Source organism: Triticum aestivum, chromosome 2D (assembly GCF_018294505.1).
Source record: "Triticum aestivum cultivar Chinese Spring chromosome 2D, IWGSC CS RefSeq v2.1, whole genome shotgun sequence".
Classification (NCBI taxonomy): Eukaryota; Viridiplantae; Streptophyta; class Magnoliopsida; order Poales; family Poaceae; genus Triticum; species Triticum aestivum.
Window position 1 is genome coordinate 69872353 of NC_057799.1, and position 27908 is coordinate 69900260.

General features: G+C 47.1%; 1 protein-coding gene across 1 annotated transcript; it reads left to right on the forward strand.

Moving 5' to 3' along the window:
• The first annotated feature begins 10082 nt into the window (after nucleotides 1-10082).
• LOC123051638 (probable GTP-binding protein OBGC1, chloroplastic) lies at nucleotides 10083-14737 on the forward strand. Its single transcript, XM_044474593.1, has 6 exons — nucleotides 10083-11533; nucleotides 12495-12768; nucleotides 12938-13229; nucleotides 13331-13490; nucleotides 14107-14215; nucleotides 14311-14737. Exons 1-6 carry the CDS (start codon nucleotides 10155-10157, stop codon nucleotides 14404-14406), a joined length of 2310 nt encoding a protein of 769 aa, XP_044330528.1. The 5' UTR covers nucleotides 10083-10154; the 3' UTR covers nucleotides 14407-14737.
• Nucleotides 14738-27908: the final 13171 nt, after the last annotated feature.

A 27908-nucleotide genomic window follows, 5' to 3' on the forward strand; every position in this document is an offset into this window, starting at 1 on the left:
TGTCAACTGTGTTGCATAACCAGCAAATTGTTGCATGTGTAATATTGTATTCCTTTTTAGTTTCAACTTTTATATAAGCTCAATTATAATGTATTCTCATTTAGTTGTTTATTTCTGTAGCTGTTTCTATCTACTTTTATACCTAGGTTGAGGTACAGTTAATTTGAATTGATTTTTACTAAGTTGTTCTGCTTAGTTTTTTTTCAGTTCTGACTTGGTGTTTTTATTCTTGTCATTATTCCTGCTGAATTCCCTTCTGTATTTACGATCTACTTCCTCTGTTCCAGAGTATAAGACGTCTTGCTAGCTAGAGCAGCTAGCCAAAACATCTTATATTGTGGAGTATTTGCTCATTGTACCTTTTTATATGTAAAATGTTCCATGACAGGTTCCGCAACATCGGACTGGCCTTGGTAGTCGGCCGACACATTTGAAGAAATGGCAAAGGCATTCTACATTATAGTGGCTGCAGTCTTGCTATGCCTCTTCTCTGCCGCAACGGTCTGGCTATGCCCCTTGTCTGCTGCAACGTCCATGCCACATGCATCTTCTTCGTCATACAAGGAGTACATCGTGTACATCCAGAGGCCACCTCCAGAAGCCGATATCATGGACGATGGTGCGCGCAACAGCTGGTTCCAGTCTTTCCTCCCTAACAACCTAACTGACTCGGGTAAACCACGCATGGTCACCACTTTCGATACCATATTTCACGGCTTCGTCGCCTGGTTAACTGAGGCTGAGCTGGAGGTCATGTCCAAAAAGCCCGGTGTTAGCCGCTGGACCGAGGTTGAATTGCTGGAATTGAACCAGGTTGGGATGAGGAATATACTTCAAGGAAGGGCTATGGGTGGTGATTGATAATTATAAGTTGACCTGGTTTCTAGGGTGGAGAGTAAAGGATTAAACGGGCTGTAGTATTTCGATATCTAGGTGGTGTTTGGTTCTCTAGTCCTAAGACTTTTTCTAGTCCAACTAAAAAGTCCCTAGTCTCTAAAAAGTCCCTCCCTGTTTGTTTCCAGAGACTAAAAAGTCCCTAGTCCCTTCCTAGAGGTTATTAAATGACCATGTTGCCCCTAGTATATAGAAAAATAACAATCAAACAACACCATGGGGTGGCGGGCCAATGGGTGCATGGAGGGGCATTGTTGGAAAAGTCCCAAAAAGACTTTCCTTGAGAGTCTTCTTCATGTGTTTCTTTCCCAAGAAGTCCCAAATGCCTAGTTTAGTCCCTAAAAAGTCCCTCCCGTTTGATAAAAAAGTCTCTAAGAGGGACTTTTTCTAGTCCCTACACAAAAAAGTCCCTGAAAACAAACACCCCCTAGCTTGCCTATGTCGTCCTAATGTCAATTTCACATATGAACTGAATCTGTGTTGAATTTTTAGAATCCCCTCTTGATGTGATGTCGGTTTGCGGAGCGGCAGGGATGTGGGTGGGTTGGCAAATGGGTCAACCACCAACCGGTGGATATGGATGTCAACGAACACTCAAAAGTTTTGATGGGAATTCAACAGTGAATAAGCTAACGTTGATGAAAGAAACACTCAAAAAAAAATTTGGACTTATCGTGTCTAACAGAACAACACAAAATGGAGAAACACTAGCACATATCGACAAACACTCAAAACTTCTCAACACACAAGATGCTAAGGACTAAGCAAGTCCACCTATGTTGTGCAACCATGGACAAACAGCTAGCTGAACCAAGGGACATGATCCATATCCATGGATACAGGCTCCGACGGCACATCACAGTTCGTCATCATAAGGCATACTACTGACAGTAAGCATCCTGTATCTACTGCCGCTTGTTGCCGCCGCGCACTTGATGATGCAGTGAGCAATACATGGTCATCCAGGGGACATTTACACCAAACAAAATCACAACTAGTACGGCTTTAGGTTTAATGTTCATTTTACAAATACATACATGCTGATGATGTAAAAGTTCCTCAGGTGTCCAGATCCACGCAGTCCCAACATGCTGATGAGAAATTCCCTTGACACTAATCAAAGGCTGATTTAAATTTCTGAAGATAAAATCAATATTATACCAGAATCACTTTCCCAAGGCGTAAATTATTTAACAGAAGCACTATATGACTACGGAATTAAAGGAGAGAGAAGAGAACCTCACGTGGCTTCTCAATTACGAGGACTAAGAGAACTAGGGAGGGGCGCAGGAGGCAAAGGAACTTGTATATCCTCTTGGGGCGTCCCCTACCCACCATATTTCTTTTGGAAATTTTCAAGCGTCTACATCAAATTTTATGAAATAAAAGCATGTGTCCAGTCCTTGGAGGCAGGAGGGCTGCGCTCAATAGAGGTTACACAGGCTTAGCACGTGACCACTGGCACACTATTCCTTCTGCATGCTATATACTCCCTCCGTTTCTAAATATAAGTCTTTCTAGAGATTTTAATATGAACTACGTACGCATGTATATAGACGTAGTTTAGAGTGTAGATTCACTCATTTTGATCCGTATGTAGTCTACATTGAAATCTTCAAAAAGACTTATATTTAGAAACTGAGGGAGTACAACTAACTAAAGAAATCCCCGTTGTGTCCTCAGACAGTAACCACCAACATATTGGAGGACAGCAACCGTGCGAGGAAGCAAAAAGACCAGCCCAGTGCACCCCTGTTCTCTTCAGATTGCTGATTCCATTCCAAGCAAACTGTAACGAACGATGCGCTAATTTCGTGCTAAATCCTAATACGCCCAACATATTGGGAAGGAGGGAGCACTTAATAACTAATATAAAAGGGCATCACTCGATTAATCACACAAACCCGAAAAATAAACTTAAGTAGTAGCACATAATTCCCCAACAGAAGGATGTATGAAACTACGACAATTCAAGAGAAATCCGGCACAACGGAGGCGCCCAATAGAGGTCACACAGGCTTTAGCACGTGATCTGATCACTGGCACACCATTCCTTCTGAAACAATACATCTAAGCTTAGCATGTAAGTAGTACTAACACAGTTCTCGTCAGAGCCGGTCGGATCGAATTTTGTGCTCATCTGCAACAATGGAAGAGAGGATGAAAATCAGCGACGACATTGCCAAATCATGAAGAAACTCTCCGGTCCAGGATCGATATGGGGAGAATAATAAAAACAGCCAAGGTACCTGGGACTTGGTTCAGCGCATCCTTGCGCAGCCGAATCATCTGTGCAATGAACTGCCTCGTGTGCTTGGTCGCAGGGCAGACTATCTGCTCCAGAATCTGCAGGAGATAACAACAACAGCAGCAATAAGAAGCGCGGAACCGGGCATTCAGATCGGCATGCGTTTGGGGAATAAAATTAAAGGCCTGGAGCGACCGAATGACTTGTTTCATAACTAGATATAGATATCTGTACCTCGCATGGTTTGAACAGTAAACCCCTCGCCCAAACCTTCCGCTCCGGAAGAGTCAGTTTCTGCTCAAACCTGCGGTAAGCAGCCTCTGCGTCGACGTCGGGGCTGTGCTTCGGTTTGCCGTCTTCGAGCAGTACATCGTTCACGGCGTCTAGAGTGTCGACGAATAATAACAGAGGGTTGCCGTGTTGGTCTTCCCATGGTAGACGTCCTCGGCGGTTTTCATGAAGGTGGAAGCATAGATCCGAACCATCTGTGTTTTGTGAAATCGTGAGTAATTTAATGCATATAGCAGAGGGAAAAAACAGAGTACAGAAATGACCCATCCTTAATCGAAATATAATGCTAAAGCATGCACTTTTGTAATACATTATTGAAAGTTCCAAGGACCCCACAAGCAATTTACTCCTAGACACATAAAAACATTTCCATATGGATGGATACAAAAAACATTAAGTACCTGCTCCGTCGTATTCACGGAAATTTCACTTGGCCGCTTGAGCCTGTAAGATGCACTATACTGAACGCACGAAAAATAGTTAACTGCGAGGACACAATGAAAGGAAAAAAAGGTACACACCAAGTAGTTATAAGAGAGTTGTGGAAAAATATGAAATTACCACGATATTTTTACCCAAATCCAGAGCGTCACCAGCCTGGATGCACAGTTCCTGAGACAGGGGGGTTTCCACATGCTACAAGTTTCACCCAATTAACAAACAATCAGTGAAAGTTGCGTACACCTCTAGAGCCAGATCCCTAACTGTAGCACACACTAAGACATCTTTGCTTCTTTTCTAAAACATCAAGGAAGCTTCCAAAGGAGCAGATGTATAAAAACACAATTTTGTATTTAGATTAGCACCAAGTATCTTACGAAATAATCGCAGCCGTTCGTTGACAACGCCATAGTGCTGTGAATACATCTTTAAACCCAAAACCTAAATACTAACGATGAGTAATGTAATGATTCATCTGTGTTCCGACACACCAACCTCATTTATAACAATATGTCTGGTTTGCTATGATTCATCTGTGTTCCGACACACCAACCTTAATACAACCTCTGAGTGTCGCAGTTTTGAACCACTAAGGTTGAACCAACCTCAGTTCAAAACTGCGACACTTATTTTGGATCGCAGGGAGTAGTATTTAGCTTCCAAAGTACTGTACCAGTTATCCCCTGACTCAATGTATAATAGCACAATATTAAAAGTTAGATTAGCACTATGTATCTTAATAAACAATTGGAAATGTTCGTTGACAACACCAAAATGACGATAATACGTTTTTAAACCCAAAAACTAAATATTGATGATCAATAATGTAAGGACTCATCAATGTTTGTGACCCACCAACCTCAGTTGATGTGATATAAAATCAAGTTTTCTGTTTTGCTTCAACTTTCACTTTTTCTGTCTACATGGATTCCACACACATACTTGATATTATTTATAATAAGGGAGGAAGACTGGAGTGGACAAATGTCATTATATATACTAGAAATCATAAGTAGTTCATTCAAAAGAAACATTAAGGCCCAAGATCAGATAAGCTAATCCAATGATCCACATGCAAGACAATTGTGTTCCTAATGATGTCAAGTGTTTCATATCAATAAATACGTTGTTGCGTAAATCAATCAAGAATTTTAAATCAAAGTGTTCATGCTAAAGTTTTACAGAAGTTAGGTCGGTTTAAAAAAAACACAGCAGCGGAATTTTTTCCCAACTCATATACTTTTAGTCAATACTTAATATTGAGTTGGGAATGTAAAATCATTTTATTGAATTCCTATTGATATTTTTTTTCATTCCTTTGACAGATCTTTACCGAAAAAGGCTTTCGCCCTGCTTTATATATAAAGCACTGAACCTCATACATCCGAACCATACAACACGACACCCCAAACGCACGCACCCAAAGCAAGATACAAAGGTGCCGAAGATCAGCTAAGCCAACTCGAAGCAAACAACAGATGTACAACAAGCATCACTACGAAGATGACGGAGCCCTCCACCGAGAACAAGCCACCGTGAAGAACGTAGCTGACCGCCGACGAACCGTGCGTCCATGCGCCCCAAGGTAGTGCCTTCAGGAAGGACACGACACCATTGTGCCGCCACCACCTGATCCAAAGGATCAAAATTTTCATCGGGAGCAACACGGAGGATCAGGAGAGACCGCGACGGAGCCTACAAGAAGGGGATGACGCCCGCGGATGCCACCACCGTCGGTCTGACCACGGTCAGACAAGGATTTCACCCCGGCATACCACTCCACCTCCGATCAGGGTGCGCCCGGCCGAGTGGCCCGCCGCACCACTGTCACGGATCGCCAAGCCAGAGCCACCCAGCCCCCCACGCGACCGGGGCCGCCAGTCCGCACCCGAGCTGCGAGCTCCGCCCATGAACATCGCAACTCCCACCGCAGAGCCGCCGCCCTGCCACCCGACACCCCCAATGACCGCCCAGAGGAGCGAATCTCCACCACCAGCAGACCCCTAACAGCGTCAGAGCCGCCAGCGCAGACAAGCCTCGACAGATGGGGCCGGAGGCAACCAGGCCAGGGGAAAGAGGAAGGGGTGGAGCGGTGCGAGACCTCGACTGGAACACCCCCGCGCACGGTGACGGGTGGGCAGACCACCCATTCCTCCAGCCAGCTTCCTCACGTTGCCCCCTGCAACGCCCCACCACGGCCTCCAGACAGATCGTGAAGAGCAAGCCGGACACCAGCCCGACAACGAGGACGCCCGGATGGTCAAGATCAGCCCCGTAGACGGCGACCGGAGGTACCCCGCCAGGCCTCACACACCGGCCACCGGCAGCCGCGCGAGCAGCAGCACACGCGCCCGCGCCCCGCCGGCAGGCGCCCCGCGCAGTCCGTGGCCACCAGGCAGCAGATCTGGCCGAGCCAGACCAGGCCGATGCCGCTCCTGCCAAGGACGCGCGCGCGCCCACGAAGCCCACCACGCCGCCGCCACGCACCCGCGACCCCGCTGCCGCGCCGCCACGCCCCTCGTCAGCGCGACGCCACGCCCACCGCCGCCGGCCCGCGCCAGCCGCCACCGAGCGAAGGGAGGAAGGGCCCCGCCGCCGCCGGAGGGCTTCGCCCGTCAGCGCGCTCCGGCGGCGGCGAGGAGAGGAGGAGAGGAGGAGGGAGGACTGAGGCGGCGGCTAGGGTTTCCTTCCCGGGTCGCTCGCGGGAGCGACATGGGGGGGGGGGGGGGGGGAGCGACACGGTCGCATTGCTTTATCTGACAGATCTTTACACTATAGTTAGATGTTGCTTGCACACGTACTACTTGTATTCCACAAAAATAGGGTATCGGTATCACAAATGAAAGAAACAAAATGGCAATGCTTCTGGCTTATCTGCCCATAATACAAAGTTATTTTCTATAAACTAGAATCTGAAAGAACAGCTCCATAAATTTGATCGAACATGCAAGAAAGAAAACTAACCAGTATGCACAAGAAAGAATATTTCCGTAAATTATAACAAACATGCAATAAAGATAACTAACCAAAATGCTTGGATTGGAAGAAATCATCTCCCGAATATACTTATATATTTTCCACTTCTCGTTGTAGAACATCTCATCAGTCTGATCCGTTGAAAAAGAACACATTAGTTCTATACTGAGATTATGAATCATTTCTATTAAATCTCAAAAGAACTTTTTTTTCTAACTTTCAGAAAGAGTTAATTATTCATAAAATGGACTAGGTCACTAACAAGGATATAAATACATTTCTATCAATATTCAGGATACTAGCTTTGTTATATGTCGGAACTAGTGCTGACTATTGGTAAGTACTTGAAGAAGAGATAATGATGGACATGCTAACTCCTAGATCCTGTTGTAACTAGGAGATAACTTACCTAGTTTGGTAGGAGGTCGACTCATAGCACATCATACCAAAGAGCAAAGATTGAAGACTTGTTTCCCAAGAAGATATCTCTAGATAAGGGCTCAACCCCTGCCGAAGGCTAAAGCCATTCTCGCAAGACCTAGCTAATTTGTAGATGCAATATAATTCCAGTACTCTTTAAAACCCTCATATCAATATAAACTGGTGGTGGGACGCCATTACCCTTTTCGGGAGCCTGACCCTGGGTAAACAACGTGTCTTTGTTGTCCCCGACAACACCCCCTCAAGATCCTACCCCATCTCAACCCTCTTTCACAACACACAACACCATCATAATATCGGAGGAAATTCAACGTTGACACTGTCCATAATTACAGAAAAGGAACATGGTTGGGACTTCTCGAATAGATACCCCCCTTCACCCAAAGCTTTAGACTGGAAGCAAATAATGCTACAAGGATAAGATGATCAAATCATGACATGTACATTACCAGCTATTGTGATGTTTATGTACAAGTGCAGAAACCCTTGTACTCTCACGCAATGTAAAGAAATGGGAAGTAGGAGGGTCATTAGGCTTCCTTAAGGCGGCATGAAGCTGCCGCAATCTTGTGTCTCAACAACACATGTTGTGCTATTAGTTTGTTCCGACACAATCTCATTATCTCATATGCACGATCAATGGATAGATTGTTGATAGACAGTTTTATTAATTTCCATCGTTCTTTAGTTGTTTAACCAACAAGGCAAAAATAAAAAACTTATGATGCTCCTACTATGAACTTTAAGAGTCCGAGGCGCACCCACAATATATGTGCACACAACACTCACACCACTACATATGTGCGCATACCCTCTACACGCTATGACTAGTATGAAATTTAACAACACCATTGTTGGATTGAATGATTGTTTGTGCTGCAAGATTTGATCACTTATAAAACAATAAAACAACATGCCTGCTCTCTGTGCATAAATTCAATGTACATGTCATTTCCCTTCAAATTATGGTACAGTATGTTAGCTTTGTGACCAAGACGGGAATTAAGTCCAATAAAATAGTAGCCAGATATATGAACTGAGCCACCATTGTTCAGTTGCCGAAGATAAATAACAAAAGCAGCTACATCCTAAAACAAAATTTAAATATGGGCAAACTAACCATATCTCTTTTTTTGTAAGGAATACCCTTCTTTGCTGCATACTCCTCTTTGAACTTCTCGAGTGCTGCATAAATCTTTTCGGCGTTCACCATCTGCACTGAAGCAAACATAGAAACGTTATAAAGAAAAAGGAAAGAAACAGTACATAGAAACAATTTTGTGAAGTAAAACAATGATAACTTTAGACATCAGGAATTCAGGATCATCACAAACAACAAAATAAGCACTCATCTTTAGTAGCACCAAGGCACATTCACTCTACATTGTGTGACAAAGGCCCAAAAGAAAAAACACAAGAGAAGGGAAACAATTATGTTACTTCATTATTTTCTACCATATTAAGAATTGATCTTGTTATATACCAAAGAGATGCAAGCATGGAAGAGAAAGAAGTCAATTTGAGTTTGATGCATTGCTTGTATGAAAGACAATATGGCACAGTTCGGCTGTGATCTGTCTAGGTTGGTTAATGTAGCGGGTCGGTCCATGTAGCACTGTCCCTAAAGCCTATATAAGAGGCACCCCAATATGTATTACCTCCATCCTGAATTACTTGTCTTAGATTTGACAAATCTAAGACTTGGGACGGAGAGTAGAAAGAATGTAAGCTTGCCTTATTGACAAACCTACAGAGCTTCATACTACTCCTGTGCGCATGTGTGTCAGTGTGCGTGATCCTGGTGAGAGATCCTAGTGGTTCTAACATGCTATAGGCAGGGATTGAATCCCAGCAACTCTTGCCCCCTACTCATATCACACTGAAACTCCATTAAGTAGGGTAGCAATAGCTTATAAATGATTCAATGTAGAATTAGATGGCCATTAACACGATTAAGCTACTGAGATGGCATTTCAATTACTTCTCATGAACCAAACCATCATGCGTCTAACAATCTTATTACAGGGAAACACCATTTACTTTTCTCGTAGCTTTAATTACTTCAGTGCAATATAATTTGTTCTACGAAATAAAGAATGAAATGAGCATTACAAATCCCCGTCTCTCAAGTATGGAATTCTCTCTATAATTGTGTAGTTCTCCAGCGATATGGGCGGGAATCTCATATAAGTCCAGTGGCACCTTAAGTGCGACAAAACGCCAACAATAACGCCCGTGTGGATTCCTTGTGGGATCAATATTAAACTTTGAAAGGACGAATTCGTGCTTCAATTAGTCATGTGCATTTGCAGAACATCAAGATTGTTGGCTTGCACCGTTGCGAGGCAATCAAGCGCCGAGTGTTAGTTTCCAAGAGGTTTAGTGGATGCTAGACTTCATATGAATGTAATGCATTCCTAGGTACAGTTTATGTGGATGCTAAACTTCATATGAATTTATTTATTTTTTGCGGGGACTCTTCAATCATATGAATTGAACTACCCATATAAAATGCATTCACTGAAATCGAACTACCTAAATACTCCCAGTAGTAGAAAGAAAAAACTGTGTAGGGAGCGCATGGTCAACGCCGCGCTGTGAGAAATCCCTACGACTCTGTCACCTCGCACGGCCACACACGGGCAGACCACTTCAACGCCAACTATTTCACCGCGGTGGGCCGTACGATCTCGACACCGACGGTCCAGATCACACCTCACCAAGCAGGCCAAACAAGTCTTTTTTTTTTTTGAGGGAGCAGGCCAAACAAGTCACTCGTACACAAAACCTCACTCACTCCTTATCCGCTCCACTGAAGCAAGAAAAAACGAGCGAAAAATCTCGGCTCGAGCGGCTGCAGAGAATGGCGCCGGCCGCCGTCGCCGCCGCGGCCTTCCCCTTCCGCCTCTTCTCCGCCGAGGCCGCCCGCCGGACCTCGAAGGGCGGCCGGGCCAAGCGCGGCTCCGCCAGGCCCGTCAAGTCCCCTCCGCTTCCCCCCGCCTTGTCGTCCGCGAACGTCATCGGCCGCAGCGCGACCACGTTCACCCGCCTCCCTCTCCGCGACGCCGCCCCCGAGTCCGCGGAGGTCACCCTCGAGCGGTTCCCGACCGCGCCGGGCAACCCCGAGCGCGCAGCCCCCGCATTGCCGCGCGGGATTGTCCAGCGGCTGGGCGTAGAGGAGGACGACGAGGATGAGGATGGAGAGGTGGGCCTCGGCCGCCGTGGGGCTACCGCCGTCCGTCAGCTGCCTCTGCGAGACTCGAAGGTCGGTGGCGAGCGGGCCGCAGTCGGGCAATTCGATGCGCGCGCGGCCAGGAGGGGCCTGAATAATGGTCGCGCCATCTCGCGTCAAATGGTCGAACACCCTGGGGACGAAGACGAGGAGGAGGAGGAGGAGGAGGAGGAGTTCGTCGTCACCCGCTTGGACATCTTCGAGGGCAGTAAGGGCAGGAAAGCTCGGGCTGTTCCGCCCGAGGAGCTCGACGAGGACGATGGCGCCGTCGTGTTCGACCCGGACTACGGCCTCGACAGCGACGATGAGGAGGATGAGGAAGAATTCGGCGCGGCGGCAAACGAGTGGTCTCCAGCAGGCGACGCCATTGCAAGCGCGAAGCTCGATGAGCTGGAGTACGACGGGGAGGACGACGACGAGGCGGAGGTCGTGGTGTATCACCCAGACGACGACGAGGAAGAGGAGGAGGAGGTCGGCGTGTTTGAGGGCAGCGCCCACGACGACGACGACGACGGGGAGGAAGCGGAAGGTGAGGTGAAGGAGAAGGGGGTGCCCGCCGTGATGCGGTGCTTCGACACGGCCAGGATATACTCCAAGGCCGGCGACGGCGGCAACGGCGTGGTGGCCTTCCGGCGCGAGAAGTACGTGCCGCACGGCGGGCCGTCGGGCGGCGACGGCGGCCGCGGGGGCAACGTGTACGTGGAGGTGGACGGGGACATGAACTCGCTGCTGCCGTTCCGCAAGTCGCTGCACTACCGCGCCGGGCGCGGCGCGCACGGCCAGGGGTCGCAGATGGCCGGGGCCAAGGGCGAGGACGTCGTGGTGAAGGTGCCGCCTGGAACAGTGGTCCGGTCGGCCGCCGGCGACATAGAGCTCCTCGAGCTGATGAAGCCTGGGCAGCGAGCGCTGCTCCTCCCCGGTGGCCGCGGCGGCCGCGGCAATGCCGCGTTCAAGACGGGGACAAACAAGGTGCCCAGGATTGCAGAGAAGGGGGAGAAAGGCCCTGAAATGTATGTTGTCTCTACCCTTCAAAGATAATTTAGGCTTCTGCTTCATTGTTTGTTTAATTGTCGATTCAATTTCTGACAAATGATTAGCACGAGGGCATTGGATCGGTGATCTTAGATTAGGAAAAGGAAGATTGTTGTTAGTGAAAACCATACTAATGATGAATCCAGTGTTAGTCAAAATGCGGTTTCAGTTGCTTTTAGGAATAGCCTAACCAATTGGCAATTGCCAATTAGAGTATTATTGGCCATGTATATAATGACATTGATATTATCAACGTTCAGTCCAGAATTCCTCAGTTCCTGGTGCAGTCATCTTATCTGCAGGCTCAATTGCCAATATCCATCGGGCCATAGATAACGAGAACAATAGCTGGGACAGCATAATAAGTACTGCTCATAGTTTCATTTGCCTGCCCTTTCCTACTAATAACGAGCAGAGCTGTAGCCACAGCTTCTAGTCAGGGCACTTAAAAGAACAAACAATCTGATGTCCATCAACTGCCATTCATGTTGTACCACAGGCTTAAGTATGATATTATTTGGAACACTCAGAAATTGGACAGAGACTGCGTGGATGCACTGCCATGTGATGTCACCACTCACCACAGATGAAAGATTGTGTATTTGCATATATGATGATGGAAAAAGAGAAGCTTATTCTACCATGCAAATACTGTAAGGATATTAGCGTGCTATAAAGCCATCGAAATGAAATCAAACTCCACATTGAGGATTGAAGGTCATCGCAGTGAACAACTTTAGCCTTAGCATTTGTCCAGGAAAGATTTAGTTCTAATCATGATTAAAACCTGAATCTTGAGATCACGTACTGTCACAACCTGATGTTGCTGTTCTACCTTTCTTTTTCAGAATCCCCCAGTTGCATTGCTTGATTATTCGTAATGGGTCTAATCTAGCTCTGCTTTTGCTAACATTATGTCCTTTCTGGGATCGCTGGCAGGTGGCTTGATTTGGAGCTAAAGTTGGTTGCTGATGTTGGAATTGTAGGAGCTCCAAATGCTGGAAAGAGCACTCTTTTGAGTGCTATTAGTGCTGCCAAGCCAACTATAGCCAACTACCCTTTTACAACATTGCTACCAAATCTTGGGGTAGTCTCATTAGATTTTGATGCTACGATGGTAGTTGCAGACCTTCCTGGTTTGCTGGAAGGTGCTCATCGTGGGTATGGTTTGGGCCATGAGTTTCTGAGACACAGTGAGAGATGTTCAGTCTTGGTATGTTTTTTTCCTGCATCCTCCCTTACCGAACTATATTTGAGTTCATATCATTTATGTTATTGATATAAAACATCTCTTATGTTCAATGTTTTTAAATTTGTGAATTTTATGAGATTGGAAATCTATGTATGGCTTGCTGACTTTTATTTCTGTGTTGTGATCATAGGTGCATGTAGTTGATGGTTCAGGAGAACAACCAGAATATGAGTATGAGGCTGTCCGCTTGGAACTGGAGTTATTTAGCCCAGCTTTGGTTGACAAACCTTATATAGTGGTGTACAATAAGATGGATCTTCCAGAGGCATCTGACAGATGGAATTCGTTCAGGGAAAAGCTACAGGCTCAGGGTTTTGAGCCTTACTGCACTAGTGCATTAAACAGGCAAGGAACACAAGATGTTGTTTATGCTGCCTACAAGATTCTACAGAAAGAGAGGCAAAGGGTGAAAGAAGTCGAAGGTGCTTTACACCTTATATTTGCAGTTTGTCAAATTACAGTAGTAGCTAGTAGCTTGGGCTTCCATTTTAGATGTTTTTCTTGATACTGTATATTTGTGCAGAATGGAATAACACTCAAAATCTGAATCATGTGGCTGATGCAATAAAAAGGGAAAGGAGTTCTGCCATGAATGATTTTGAGATTGTTCATGACAAGGGCACAAATACATGGAATGTTGTTGGAGCCGGAATAGAACGATTTGTTCAGATGACCAATTGGGAGTAAGTACCTTATTTTCCAGTGTTAATCTTAGCAAGCTCATCTGCAACAGTTATTGTTTTTCAGACTACATTGGTTGTTAGTTATCCGCATTAACCTCTCTTTAGCATAATAAATTATGCAGCTGCCTTCAAAAAAATAAATTATGCAGTTACTGTAACACAGTTTTGGATTTCCCCACTGAAATTTGAATAAATTAATCAGCTCATCTGTACATTTCCGCCCAGAGATTTCTGTATCTGTTTTCATAATACTATATTTGAACAAAAGGCTGTTAGCAGCAATATACAAATAAGATGGTTCTTTCTTGATGATGTAAAACCTGAGATATCCTTTGGTGAATTGAAATCTTTAACCTTTTTTTAATTTATTTATGACTGGAAAGGCTAGTTTTAGAATAATCTCCGCAAGCATCTATCTCATATCTTTGCCACCTTTGTTATTTCAAGCTTGTTCTAAACTGTTCGTCCATGTAAACAAATTTGTTACACTTCAGAAACAGTGCAGGTGCAAAGTCTGGTTGGACAGTTGTATCTCATATTGATAGACTTACATTTAAATTTTGAATGATTTTGTCGATTGATCAAAATTCCCAACTAACCGCTTCTCCTGATGCAGCTACACGGAGTCCCTGAAAAGATTCCAGCATGTTTTGGAGGCGTGTGGTGTCAACAAAACTCTTGTCAAACTTGGAGTTAAGGAGGGCGACACGGTAGTTATCGGTGAAGTATGTATGCCTAGCCTTTTTTTTTCCTGACCAGTTACTTAACTTGAGAGAATATAAATGGATATACCAGATATAATAAGGTCCTTTCTCCACAGATGGAAATGTTTTGGAACGAAGAGCCCAAGCGGGTCACGGCGAGGACGATGATCTCGAGAGACGACGATGCCGTCAGATGGCCTAAATTCAGTTAGATGAGGCGATAATCCTCGACAGCAGCAGAGGTAAGTTCTGATGGAACTGTGCACGATGACACAGGTGGACACATCAAGCGCAAGGGGAAAGGCAATTTCCGGTGCACCAGGCACGATGGAGGCGCTGTGTGAAACTACTGGTCAGGCAGGTACATGACCGTTGATCGGATTGATTTGGAACAGTTGTAGCTGGATAGCTGTGCAGAGCAGAGTTCTCGACTGGGTAGCAACTAGTTTTTGTTTTGTTGCTCCATGTTAGCATACATTGTAGTTGTAACATTGGGTGATCCCACCTCCAGTAATGAAATTTTACAAACTGTGATTACTTTCATGCAAGTCATGTTCTAGCATAGTTGACTGTTGTTTCTGGCCGTGCCCGGAGCACGCTGCCGTCCGTCCGACCAGCTCGCCCCGGTGCTACTCCACCATCCGCCTCGGCACGTACGTACACCCTCCGACGCCCACGCTTCGAAGTCTCCGTCTGAATACGCTTGACGATGCCTGATCGACGTGCAGCAGGCTACAGAACAATCTCATTCTGACGAATGAAAATTTTGCACGAGAAAGTATACACACGTCTGGGGGGTTTGGTTTCATTTTGGAATGAATTCCATTTTTTACACCGTTTGTGACGAGAGATACCCCGTTTAGTAGGATTTTCACATTTTTATTCAATTTAAGCAAACCGTTGCCAGCAAAGTCGTTGATGAGCATGTCTCTCCTTCTTGTGGCGCTGGACTCATCCGGCGACCTGCTCCCTTGTCTTGGCTCCGGTGGTTTCAATTCTGGTCATGGGCCGGGGCGAAATCTCCGGTGGCCCTCGAACCCACTTCAAGGGAATATGGGACTCGGTCTATGATCTGCAAGCTAGGGAAGCAAGGTGGCGACAAGTGCAAAAAATGGGTGCATGTTAATTGGTTTTTCCGTATATTGCTTTCGGTGTCTGGATATCAACTGACCAGATTCGAGGAAAACATTCAGTCAAGTCAATATGCATGCAATTCTTTGTGTCAAATCTTCATGGGCAGTTAGAGCTGGGCATGCATGATTGGGCGCTCGATTCCATCTGGTTGGAAAGTTGACGCACGTTCCCGTTTGGAGAAAAATATCTCGCGTCAGTGGGAAATAAGTAGCGCAATCTTTCATCAGAAGGAACCTGACGGTCTTATAGTACAGTTTACTGGTTCAACCAGAGGTGTTCTAGACGCATGTTAAGATCTTTAGGGTTCAAAGATTCACTGGTTCTGTTGAAGTTTCGCGTGGCATCAGATTCGTGCACATCCATCCATGCATGCATGTAGCCCTCGCGCGCCAGAGACTTGGAGCACCCGACGACCTCGTCGCTGACCGCGGTCCTATACATACCCCCGGCCGCGCGCCATGGCAACCGTCCATAAGCCCGTACGGCAAAGCTCGCAGCTGCTAGCCACCAACGTATCTTCCCTTTCTCCGACAGTGCTTGCTGGGGCGGTCGGCAATGGCGCACAGGGTCCTGGAGCTGACGCTCGTCTCGGCGAGCAACCTGCCGAGCGTGAACCTGTTCAGCGGCATGCAGGTGTACGCCGTGGCGTCCGTCTACGGCGACCCTCGCACGCGCCAGCGGACGCTCACCGACCGCGACGGCGAGACGGACCCGGCGTGGAACCACACGGTCTGGTTCGGCGTCTCGCCCACGGCCGCCGCCGCAGGGCGCGCGTACCTCCACGTGCTCCTCCGCACCGAGCGCTACTTCGCCGGTTCGTTCGGCTTCGGCGACCGCGACGTCGGCGAGGTGTTCATCCCCGTCGCCGACCTGCTAGCGGGCGCCTGCGCCGCCGGAGGAGGCACCCCGTGGCGGTGCGCGTCGTACCCAGTCCGGAAGGCGCAGAGCAGCAGGCACCGCGGTGCGCTCAGCATTGCGTACCGCCTCGGCCCCGTGGTGGCGCCGCCGCTGCCCCCCTCGGAACCCGATTGCCAGGTGGTCATGCCGCCGTGCCGGCCGGCGCCGAGGAATTTCAACTGGAACGGTCGCTTCGCGCTGGGGCTCGGCTCGGGGCTGCTCGGCGGAGGCTTCGCAGGAACGGCGGCATATAGATCCGGGTAGGAGGCCGGAGACTCGGAGTGTTGGCCTTCTAGTCTAGTACAATATTCACATACAGGATACTACATAAGTACTACGTCAAGCATGAATAATACTGTATCATCAGATTTAATGGAGATGAGTATGGTGGTTTTCTGTTAAAATTGCGCTGGAGTTTACTTCTCTGTGTGCCTCCGTTGTTGGCTTTTGAACGCCGGAACAAATCCACCAGGAGCGTACGTCGGGACAAAGATGGCCAGCACCTCGGGTCCTCGGTTGTGGTTTTTGATGGACTAGAGTGAACGCCCCCAGTCTTGAAGCTCAAGCATGCAATGAAGTGTTGGCCCTGGCTAAGGATCTCAATTTATCACATGTGATCATAGGCTCCGACTGCATGCACGTCGCCTCGAATATAAAGGGAACTGTTGTTCCCTTTTATGTTTTAGTTTGGAAGTGAAATAAGAGATAGAGCTGAGATTTTGCAAGAGATAGTTTTCGTTTTGAGAACAGGGAGACAAACCTTGAAGTTCACGCCTTAGCGAAGGCGGCTTCGTCGCTCCCTGCTGGTGGCCACATGTGGCTAGGGATCCTACCAGACATCATTTGTATTCCTTCTGTTTTGAACGTTGAACAAATCCCTAGCTCACCTAAGAAAGAAAAGCTAGTGAATCGCGTTTCCTCATGATGGGCCGGCCCATATCAGCAGACACGTGGGCGCCAGGACCCCAGCACAGAAGGCGCCGATTTGGAGGTCTCTACATCTCGCATCAGTTCATATAGTTCGTGCGTCGAGTTACAACCCCGTTGTCAAAGAAAAATACTAGGGAAAGACGGGAGCGAATATGACGCTCCCAGCGTCAAATTAGTTTCGAAACAAACAGGAGTGCTGGAGTTGGCTGACCTACTTGTAGTTAATGTGAGGCCACCCGGTTTTCTTTGTTTTTGTCTATTTTCTGTCTCCTTTTTAAGTTTTTCTTCTCATTTGTCGGTTCCTTTTTTTTAATAAATGTTAAAAAATCGAAAAATGATCAGAATTTTATTTTGTTACAAATTTCAAAAAATATTGGACTTTAATTTTGTTTGTTCACGTTTTTCAATATTATTCATTCTTTTACAAAGTGTTTACATTTTTCAAAAATTGTTCAAAATTGTAATTTTTTTCAGATTATCTATTAAATGATCAAAAAGTTAATAAAATTTTCATATTTCGAAATTTTTCCTATGTTCGAAATTTTGTTCCTATTTTCAAAAAAAATGTTCGTTTTTTCAATGAATTTTTCGTGTTTATTTTTTTTATTTTCAAAACATGTTCACACTAAAAAATTGATCGTGTATTTAATTTAATTTTCATTTTTTGTGTTTTAAAAATTGTTTCTATTGCCAAAGAAATCACTTTTTTTCAAAACAAAATGTCTGGACCTATAAAAAATAGTTTTCGTTTAAAAAATATTTAGCATTTTAAAATTGTTCACACTTTTCAAAAAAATGTTTAAAAAAATGACAAATGATGATGCTTCAGTGTTCTTGAACAGTTCACGATTCATGCAGATCTTTAGAAAACATCAGTTTAATTGTCTATTAGCAGGAGTTGTCGAGTATGAGGTCCCAAGTTCAATCACGAGAAACCATTACGTTCCGGTTTGGAGAAATATCTCGCGTCAGTGGAAAATAAGTAGCACAAATCTTTCATCAGAAGCAACCTTAGCAGTCTTATAGTACAATTAACTGGTTCAACCAGAGGTGTTCTAGATGCATGTTAAGATCTTTAGGGTTCAAAATCCAGAATTTTGTATGTCCAATGTCAGTAACAAAAGCTGTTGCGAGCAGATTCTGTTGAAATTTCCCTTGGCATCAGATTCGTGTACATCCATGCATGCATGCATGTAGCCCTCGCGCCAGACGACTTGGAGCAGCCCCCGACTCGTCGCTGACCGCCCGAGTCCTATACATATACCCCCGCGCGCCATGCCACCGTCCATAAGCCCGTACGGCAAAGCTCGCAACTGCTAGCCACCCTTTCTCCGACAGTGCTGGGGTTAGGGTCGGCAATGGCGCACAGGGTCCTGGAGCTGACGCTCGTCTCGGCGAGCAACCTGCCGAGCGTGAACCTGTTCAGCGGCATGCAGGTGTACGCCGTGGCGTCCGTCTACGGCGAACCTCGCACGCGGCAGCGGACCCTCACCGACCGCGACGGCGAGACGGATCCGGCGTGGAACCACACGGTCTGGTTCGCCGTCTCGCCCACGGCCGCCGCGGCGGGGCGCGCCTACCTCCACGTGCTCCTCCGCACCGAGCGCTACTTCGCCGGTTCGTTCGGCTTCGGCGACCGCGACGTCGGCGAGGTGTTTGTCCCCGTCGCCGACCTGCTCGCGGGCGCCTGCGCCGCCGGAGGAGGCACCACGTGGCGGTGCGCGTCGTACCCGGTCCGGAAGGCGCTCAGCAGCCGGCACCACGGCACGCTCAGCATTGCGTACCGCCTCGGCCCCGTGGTGGTGCCCCCCTCGGAACCCTGCCAGGCGGTCATGCCGCCGTGCCGGCCGGCGCGGAGGAATTTCAATTGGAATGGTCGCTTCGCGCTGGGGCTCGGCGGAGGCTTCGCGGGCACGGCGGCATATAGATCCGGGTAGGAGGCCGCGTCGTCGGAGACTCGGAGGGTTGGCCTTCTGGTACAATATTGACATATACAGGATACATAAGTAGTACGTCAAGCATGAATAATACTGTATCATCAGATTTGATGGAGATGTGTATGGTGGTTTTCTGTCAAAATTGCGCTGGAGTTTACTCCTCTGTGTGCCTCCGTTGCTAGCTTTTGAACGCCGGAACAAATCCACCAGGAGCCGATGTACGTACTCCCTCCGTTCGAAATTACTTGTCTCCAAAATGGATGTATCTAATTCTAGATACATCCATTTTCAAGATAAGTAATTCCGAACGGAGCGAGTACGTCGGGACAAAGATGGCCAGTACCTCGGGTCCTCGTGTGTGGTTTTTGATGGACTAGAGTGGACGCCCCCAGTCTTGAAGCTCAAGCATGCAATGAAGCGTTGGCCCTGGCTAAGGATCTCAAGTTATCACATGTGATCATAGGCTCCGACTGCATGCACGTCGTCTCAAATATAAACGGAACTGTTCTTCCCTTTTATGCTTTAGTTTGGAGTGAAATAAAAGATAGAGCTAGAGATTTTGCAAGAGTTAGCTTTCGTTTTGAGAATAGGGAGACAAACCTTGAACCTCACGCCTTAGCGAAGGCGGCTTCGTCGCTCCCTGCTGGTCGCCACATGTGGCTAGAGATCATACCAGACATCATTTGTATTCCTTCTGTTTTGAACTTTGAATAAATCCCTAGTTCACCTAAAAAAGAAAAGCTAGTGAATCGTGTTTCCTCATGATGGGCCGGCCCATATCAGCAGATACGTGGGCGCCAGGACCCCAGCGTAGCAGGCGCCGATTTGGAGGTCTCTACATCTCGCATCAGTTCATGTAGTTTCTCCGTCGAGTTACAACCCCGTTGTCAAAGAAAAATACAGGGAAAAGATGGGAGCCAATATGACGCTCCCAGCGTCCAATTAGTTGCAAAACAAACAGGGGTGCTGGAGTTGGCCGACCTACTTGTAGTTAATGTGAGGCCACCCGGTTTCGTTTTGTTTTTGTTTATTTTCTGTCACCTTTTTAAGTTTTTCTTCTCATTTGTCGTTTTTTTAATAAATGTATAAAAAATCGCAAAATGTTCAGAATTTTATTTTGTTAGAAATTTCAAAAATATTGGATTTAATTTTGTTTGTTCACGTTTTTCAATACTATTCATTCTTTTACAAAGTGTTTACATTTTTCAAAAATTGTTCAAAATTGTATTTTTTTTTCAGAATATCCAATAAATGATCAAAAAGTTAAAAAATCTTCATATTGCGATTTTTTTCCTATGTTAGAAATTTCGGTTCCTATTTTAAAAAAAGTGTTCAGTTTTTCAATGAATTTTTCGCGTTTAATTGTATTTTGAAATTTCCAGAAAATGTTCACACTAAACAATTATTCGTGTATTTAATTATTTTTCAGTTTTTGTGTTTAAATTTTTTTTATTGCCAAATAATTCACATTTTCTCAAAAAAATGTCTGGACCTATGAGAAATTGTTTTCATTTAAAATAATATTTAGCATTTTAAATTTTTCACAATTTTCAAATAATGTTTCAAAAAAATGCCGAATGACGATGCTTCAATGTGTTCTCAAACATTTCACGATTCATGTAAATCATCAGAAACCATCAGTTTTTATTGTCGAGTATGAGGTCCCAAGCTCAATCACCAGAAACCATTACGTTCCGGTTTGGCGAACTATATCTCGCGTCAGTGGGAAATCAGTAGCACAATCTTTCAGCAGAAGCAACCTAACGGTCTTATAATACAATTTACTGGTTCAACCAGAGGTGTTCTAGATGCATGTTACGATCTTTGGGGTTCAAAATCTAGAATTTTGTATGTCCAATTTCAGTAAAAAGCTGTTGCGCAGAATCTGTTGAAATTTTCCTTGGCATCAGATTCGTGCACATCCATGCATGCATGTAGCCCTCGCACCAGACTTGGAGCACCCGACGACTCGTCGCTGACCGCATGCTCCGCCCGAGTCTATACATACCCCCGCACGGCGGCCATGGCCACCATAAGCCCGTACGGCAAAGCTCGCAGCTACCACGTAGTTTCCCTTTCTCCGACAGTGCTGGGGCAGTCGGCAATGGCGCACAGGGTCCTGGAGCTGACGCTCGTCTCGGCGAGCAACCTGCCGAGCGTGAACCTGTTCAGCGGCATGCAGGTGTACGCCGTGGCGTCCGTTTACGGCGACCCTCGCACGCGGCAGCGGACTCTCACCGACCGAAACGGCGAGACGGAGCCGGCGTGGAACCACACGGTCTGGTTCGCCGTCTCGCCCACGGCCGCCGCCGCGGGGCGCGCCTACCTCCACGTGCTCCTCCGCACCGAGCGCTACTTCGCCGGTTCGTTCGGCTTCGGCGACTGCGACGTCGGCGAGGTGTTCATCCCCGTCGCTGACCTGCTCGCGGGCGCCTGCGCCGCCGGAGGAGGCACCCCGTGGCGGTGCGTGTCGTATCCGGTCCGAAAGGCGCAGAGCAGCCGGCACCGCGGCGCGCTCAGCATTGCGTACCGCCTCGGCCCGTGGTGGTGCCCCCCTCGGAACCCGATTGCCAGGCGGTCATGCCGCCGTGCCGGCCGGCGCGGAGGAATTTCAATTGGAACGGTCACTTCGTGCTGGGGCTCGGCTCGGGGCTGGTCGGCGGAGGCTTCACGGGCACGGCGGCATATAGATCCGGGTAGTAGGCCGGGCGCGTCGTCGGAGACTCGGAGGGTTGGCCTTCTTGTACAATATTCACATATACAGGATACATATAAGTACTACGTCAAGCATGAATAATACTGTATCATCAGATTTGATGGAGATGCGTATGGTGGTTTTCTGTTAAAATTGCGCTGGAGTTTACTCCTCTGTGTGCCTCCGTTGTTGGCTTTTAAATGCCGGAACAAATCTACCAGGAGCCGATGTACGTACGTCGGGACAAAGATGCCCAGTACCTCGGGTCCTTGGCTGTGGTTTTTGATGGACTAGAGCGGATGCCCCCGGTCTTGAAGCTCAAGCATGCAATGAAGCGTTGGCCCTGGCTAAAGATCTCAATTTATCAAATGTGATCATAGGGTCGGACTGCATGCAGGTCGTCTCGAATATAAACGGAACTGTTGTTCCTTTTTATGCTTTAGTTTGGAAGTGAAATAAGAGATAGAGTTAGAGATTTTGCAAGAGTTAGCTTCCGTTTTGAGAATAGGGAGACAAACCTTGAAGCTCACGCCTTAGCGAAGGCGGCTTCGTCGCTCCCCGCTGTTCGCCACATGTGGCTAGGGATCCTACCAGACATCATTTGTATTCCTTTTGTTTTGAACGTTGAATAAATCCCTAGTTATAAACGGAACTGTTGTTCCCTTTTATGCTTTTGTTTGGAGTAAAATAAGAGATAGAGGTAGATATTTTGCAAGAGTTAGTTTTCGTTTTGAGAATAGGGAGACAAACCTTGAAGCTCACGCCTTAGTGAAGGCGGCTTCGTCGCTCCCTGCTGCTCGTCACATGTGGCTAGGGATCCTACCAAACATCATTTGTATTCCTTCTGTTTTGAACGTTGAATAAATCCCTAGTTCACCTAAAAAAGAAAAGCTAGTATTTTTTAGGGGTGAAGGCCGGACACACTTTATTGATTAATTGGAAAGTTCAGAGGAATACAAAAAGGGTCATGTGGATAGCCAGCCACAAGGTGGCGACCCTGGTTAAGAGACACCGAAAATTTAACCAAGCTATGAGCTTCTTTGTTTGTGTCCCTACCTTCGAAGATGATATCACATGCTTCAAAAAGTTGCTGATTCGCATTGATCTCTTGAACTATTGCGCTGTTCTTCCCTTGTGAGCCATGCTTTATATCATTGACAGGACGCGGTGTTTTGGCTCGTAGGTGCATATACACCCATTGTGTAAATACACATTTTGAAAAGTTGGAAAATTCAGAACAAAAATCCTGCGGGTATATCCGGACATTCTATGTGCACAAAGTTTCGGTGAAAAACGACGTTTTTTGTGGCTTGTGTAAAAAAGATAAAGAAATGCAAAGTGAATAGTTGTAATGAAGCATCAGAAATTGTCTTTTTGACACAAGCCACAAAAAACCTCAGAGGCTGGGTCATTAATACCTAGAAAAAACATCGCCGAGGACCCTAAGAGAAGGCTCTTGTCATCATGTCATACATCAGAGGATGCGCCCATGAAGCCATCTCGGGAGAGCCCTCCGTCCACATTGATCTTAAACATCCCTGCTGGAGGAGGCGTCCAAACCTGGTGCAGCCGAACATTTGCAAAGGGAGTAGGTCTCATCGGTCTAGGGGCATTCTTGATGCTCTCCAATTCAGCAATGAAGTGTTGAATGAACATATGTGTGGCCAGAGGACTTTGGAAAATAGACTCATGGATGGCCTTCCGCCTTGCTGTCCATATAGCCCAGAGAGTCACCGTGAGGGTGACAAACTTGTCATCTGATAAAGTATCCATCATCCCAAAGAGCCAATGTTTTGCGCTTGGGTCCGTTGTAGCAATTAAGTGCTCAGCTAGTGAATCGTGTTTCCTCATGATGGGCCGGCCCATATCAGCAGACACGTGGGCGCCAGGACCCCAACGCAGAAGGCGTCGATTAGAAGGTCTCTACATCTCGCATCTGTTCATATAGTTCCCGAGTCGAGTTACAACCCCGTTGTCAAAGAAAAATACTGGGAAAAGACGGGAGCCAATATGACGCTCCCAGCGTCAAATTAGTTGCGAAACAAACAGGAGTGCTGGAGTTGGCCGACCTACTTGTAGATAATATGAGGCCACCCGGTTTTGTTTTGTTTTTGTTTATTTTCTGTCTCCTTTTTAAGTTTTTCTTCTCATTTATCGATTTTTTTTTAATAAATGTAAAAAATCGAAGATGTTCAGAATTTTATTTTGTTAGAAATTTCAAAAAATATTGGACTTTAATTTTTTGTTCACATTTTTCAATATTATCCATTCTTTTAGAAAGTGTTCAAATTTTTCAAAAATTGTGAAAAAATTCAGAATTGCCAATAAATGATCAAAAAGTAAAAAAATCTTCGTATTTAGAAATTTTTCCTATGTTCAAAATTTTGTTCCTCTTTTCAAAAAATTGTTCATTTTTCAGTGAATTTTCACGTTTAATTTTTTTTTGAATTTTCAGAAAATGTTCACACTAAAACATTGTTCGTGTATTTAATTTTATCTTCATTTTTTGTGTTTTAAAAAATGTTTCCATTGCCAAATAAATCACATTTTCTCGAAAAAAAAATGTCCGGACCTATAAAAAATAGTTTTCGTCTAAAATATATTTAGCATTTTAAAATTGTTCACAATTTTCAAAAATGTTTCCAAAAAAATGCCAAATGACGATGCTTCAATGTGTTCTTAAACATTTCACGATTCATGTAAATCATCAGAAACCATCAGTTTTATTGTCTATTAGCAGGAGTTGTCGAGTATGAGGTCTCAAGTTCAATCACGAGAAACCATTACGTTCCGGTTTGGAGAAATATATCTCATGTCAGTGGGAAATCAGTAGCACAATCTTTCATCAGAAGCAACCTGACGGTCTTAGAGCATCTCCAATAGATGGTCCAAATTTTGATAGTCCAAAATCGGAGATATAAAATTTGGACCGCCAGAAAGTGCGATTTGGAGCTCCGAAAAAAGGCCAACTCCAACAGATGGTCCAAATTCATGGTCCAAAAGAGCAACTCCAGTAGATGGTCCAAATTCATGGTCCAAAACCGGCCAGCAGCCGCGCGGCTGCTGTTCAGCCGCTGTCCAGCCACTGTACAGCCGCACATATAGCAATCTCCTCTTCTTCATGGAAATCAAATTATTCGTCCGACGATGAATCATCCACGAAAGAGGAGTCAACCGAGCTCATCTACAATGCACACGACCACCGTCAAACATATTATCCAATCCCGAGTTAAATCATCAAGTTTTGTCATTTTTTTACCTTGAGGAATACCGTCGAACACCTTGTGCGCGTTGTGGAGGAAGATGGCCGCCGGTTGGATTGGCTGCTGCTTTACGGCTGCGGACGGCTCCGGACGGCGGCGGTGATAACAAAAGAGGTTGGAGGCCGGCCAAGAGGAGCTCGGCGGGCGGCGAAGACAAATTCGGCAGCCGGGCGGAGGGATTGGTGCGGCGGTCATCGTGCGGCCGGTGCAACGTCCGTGGACAGGCTCACGGCTGACGGGAGCAGGTCGGCGGCAGCCCGAGACCCTGCGGAGGCCTACCGCGCCCGCCGGACCGCCGGAGGGGCCAAATCCCGCGCCGGCTGCCTCCCGATTCGGCGGTGTCCGGGCGGCGGCGGGGAGGCGAGGGGGGCGACGGCGGCGGAGGGCGGCGGCTGGTTTTGGACCAGATGCATCTCGTGATGTATATTTGCATCGCGAGATGTTGAATTTTACATCACGAGGAGGCCGCGGTCCAAATTTTTTGCATATGGACCGTCTGTTGGAGCAGCGTTTTTTGCCCAGACGGTCCAAAAGTTATGTATTTTTACATTTGAACCGTCTATTGGAGATGCTCTTATAGTACAATTTACTGGTTCAATCAGTGGTGTTCTAGATGCATGTTAAGATCTTTAGGGTTCAAAGTCTAGAATTTTGTATGTCCAATGTCAGTAACAAATCTGTTGCCAGCAAATTCTGTTGAAATTTCGCTTAGCATCAGATTCGTGTACATCCATGCATGCATGTAGCCCTCGCGCCAGACTTGGAGCACCCGACGACTCGTCCCAGACCGCAAGCCCCGCCCGAGTCCTATACATACCCCCGCGCGCCATGGCTACCATAAGCCAAGTAGTTTCCCTTTCTCCAACAGTGCTGGGGCGGTTAGCAATGGCGCACAGGGTCCTGGAGCTGACGCTCGTGTCGGCGAGCAACCTGCCGAGCGTGAACCTGTTCAGCGGCATGCAGGTGGCGCCGTGGCGTCCGTCTACGGCGACCCTCGCACGCGGCAGCGCACCCTCACCGACCGCCACGGCGAGACGGACCCGGCGTGGAACCACACCGTCTGGTTCGCTGTCTCGCCCACGGCCGCCGCGGCGGGGCGCGCCTACCTCCACGTGCTCCTCCGCACCGAGCGCTACTTCGCCGGTTCGTTCGGCTCAGGGGCGGAGCCAGGAGTTGAACATGGGGGGGGGGGGGGGGGGGAAGTGATGACGATCAAAAGTATAGTACTACAGTACGATATATCGATCAGAAGTAGTGTATAACATATGTTTGGAAATATTATAGGTAATATCAAATCATCTCAAATACTTAGACTCATACTAGTTTTTGAAAAAAATATTTAAAACTGGCCATACTTTGTTTGGATTTTTTAAACAAAAATATAGCTCTACTATCACTATTACCAATGTCTAGATCAAAAATAATCGGCACTAGCATAAATTTGAGACTATCTTCGTTTTCCAACTAACAAAGTATACAGCCAAACAAAAGCAAACGGGGTTAGATCATACTAGCAAAACTTCTGTATATATAGTATAATACTGCGTATGTACCTTGCCTAATTATTTGATTGTGTGTGGGCGTACGCAAGCGACCAAGGACGATCAGCGGCAGCCGCCGTATTCGCGGGGTACTCGGCTGCCTCGACAAGCCAGCAATCAAGTCCATGGTCAGCGACTTGGGGCCGACGGCAGACGTCCTAGCGTCCTGGTGGCGACGGCGAGATAGATGGATCTATCGATCTGATCGTGAGGCAAGAACGGACCTAACGAACGACCAGGAGTCCTTGATCTATCGTCTATATACGTGGGCATCAGTTAGATGGGTTATTTTTGTTGCATCCTGGGCTTTGGTGCGTGCAAAACTACGAGACTATGGGCTTAAATAACAAAATTAGGCAGTAATCTCCGGCCATTAGCGCATACACATGCACGTATTAGTACTGGAACCTATTGGGGGGGGGGGGGGGGTGGTTCTAGCCCCTGCTCGCCGCCCCTGGTTCGGCTTCGGCGACCGCGACGTCGGCGAGGTGTTCGTCCCCGTCGCCGACCTGCTCGCGGGCGCCTGTGCCACCGGAGGAGGCACCCCGTGGCGGTGTGCGTCGTACCCGGTCCGGAAGGCGCAGCGCAGCAGGCACCGCGGCACGCTCAGCATTGCGTACCGCCTCGGCCCCGTGGTGTTGCCCCCCTCGGAACCCAATTGCCAGGCGGTCATGCCGCCGTGCCGGCCGGCGCGGAGGAATTTCAACTGGAACGGTCGCTTCGCGCTGGGGCTCGGCTCGGGGCTGCTCGGCGGAGGCTTCGCGGGCACGGCGGCGTATAGATCCGGGTAGGAGGCCGCGCGCGTTGTCGGAGACTCCGAGGGTTGGCCTTCTAAAATATCCACACTTTAGCAGGAATCAGCATACATAAGTAGTACCTCAGGCATGAATAATACTGTATTTTTTTTAGGGAAATGCGTGAATAATACTGTACTATCTGATTTGATGGAGATGTGTATGGTGGTTTTCTGTTAAAATTGCGCTGGAGTTTACTCCTCTGTGTGCCTCCATTGTTGGTTTTGCACTAGTAGAAAACAGGGCTTTGGTTCAGGCTTGGCCAGCCCATTAGTCCCGGTTCTTCACGAACCGGGACCCATGGGGGCATTAGACCTAGTTCGTGAGCCCAGGGGGCCGGCGGGGGCCTCGTGGGCATTGGTCCCGGTTCGTCTGGATCTATTTGTTCCGGTTCTAGGCATGAACCGGGACCAATGGGCCGCGCTCCTGGCCCACAACCATTGGTACCGGTTCGTGCCTAGAACCGGTACAGAAGGGGGGGGTTAGTTCCGGTTCCTGCCACGAACCGGGTCAAATAAGTTGC

Excerpts from the sequence above, each read along its gene's own strand:
- LOC123051638 (XM_044474593.1), top strand. The coding sequence starts at position 10,155 with ATGGCGCCGGCCGCCGTCGCCGCCGCGGCCTTCCCCTTCCGCCTCTTC. Across the intron at positions 11,534-12,494 it reads GGGGAGAAAGGCCCTGAAAT|GTGGCTTGATTTGGAGCTAA; the intron begins GTATGTTGTCTC and ends GATCGCTGGCAG. Across the intron at positions 13,491-14,106 it reads GTTCAGATGACCAATTGGGA|CTACACGGAGTCCCTGAAAA; the intron begins GTAAGTACCTTA and ends CTCCTGATGCAG.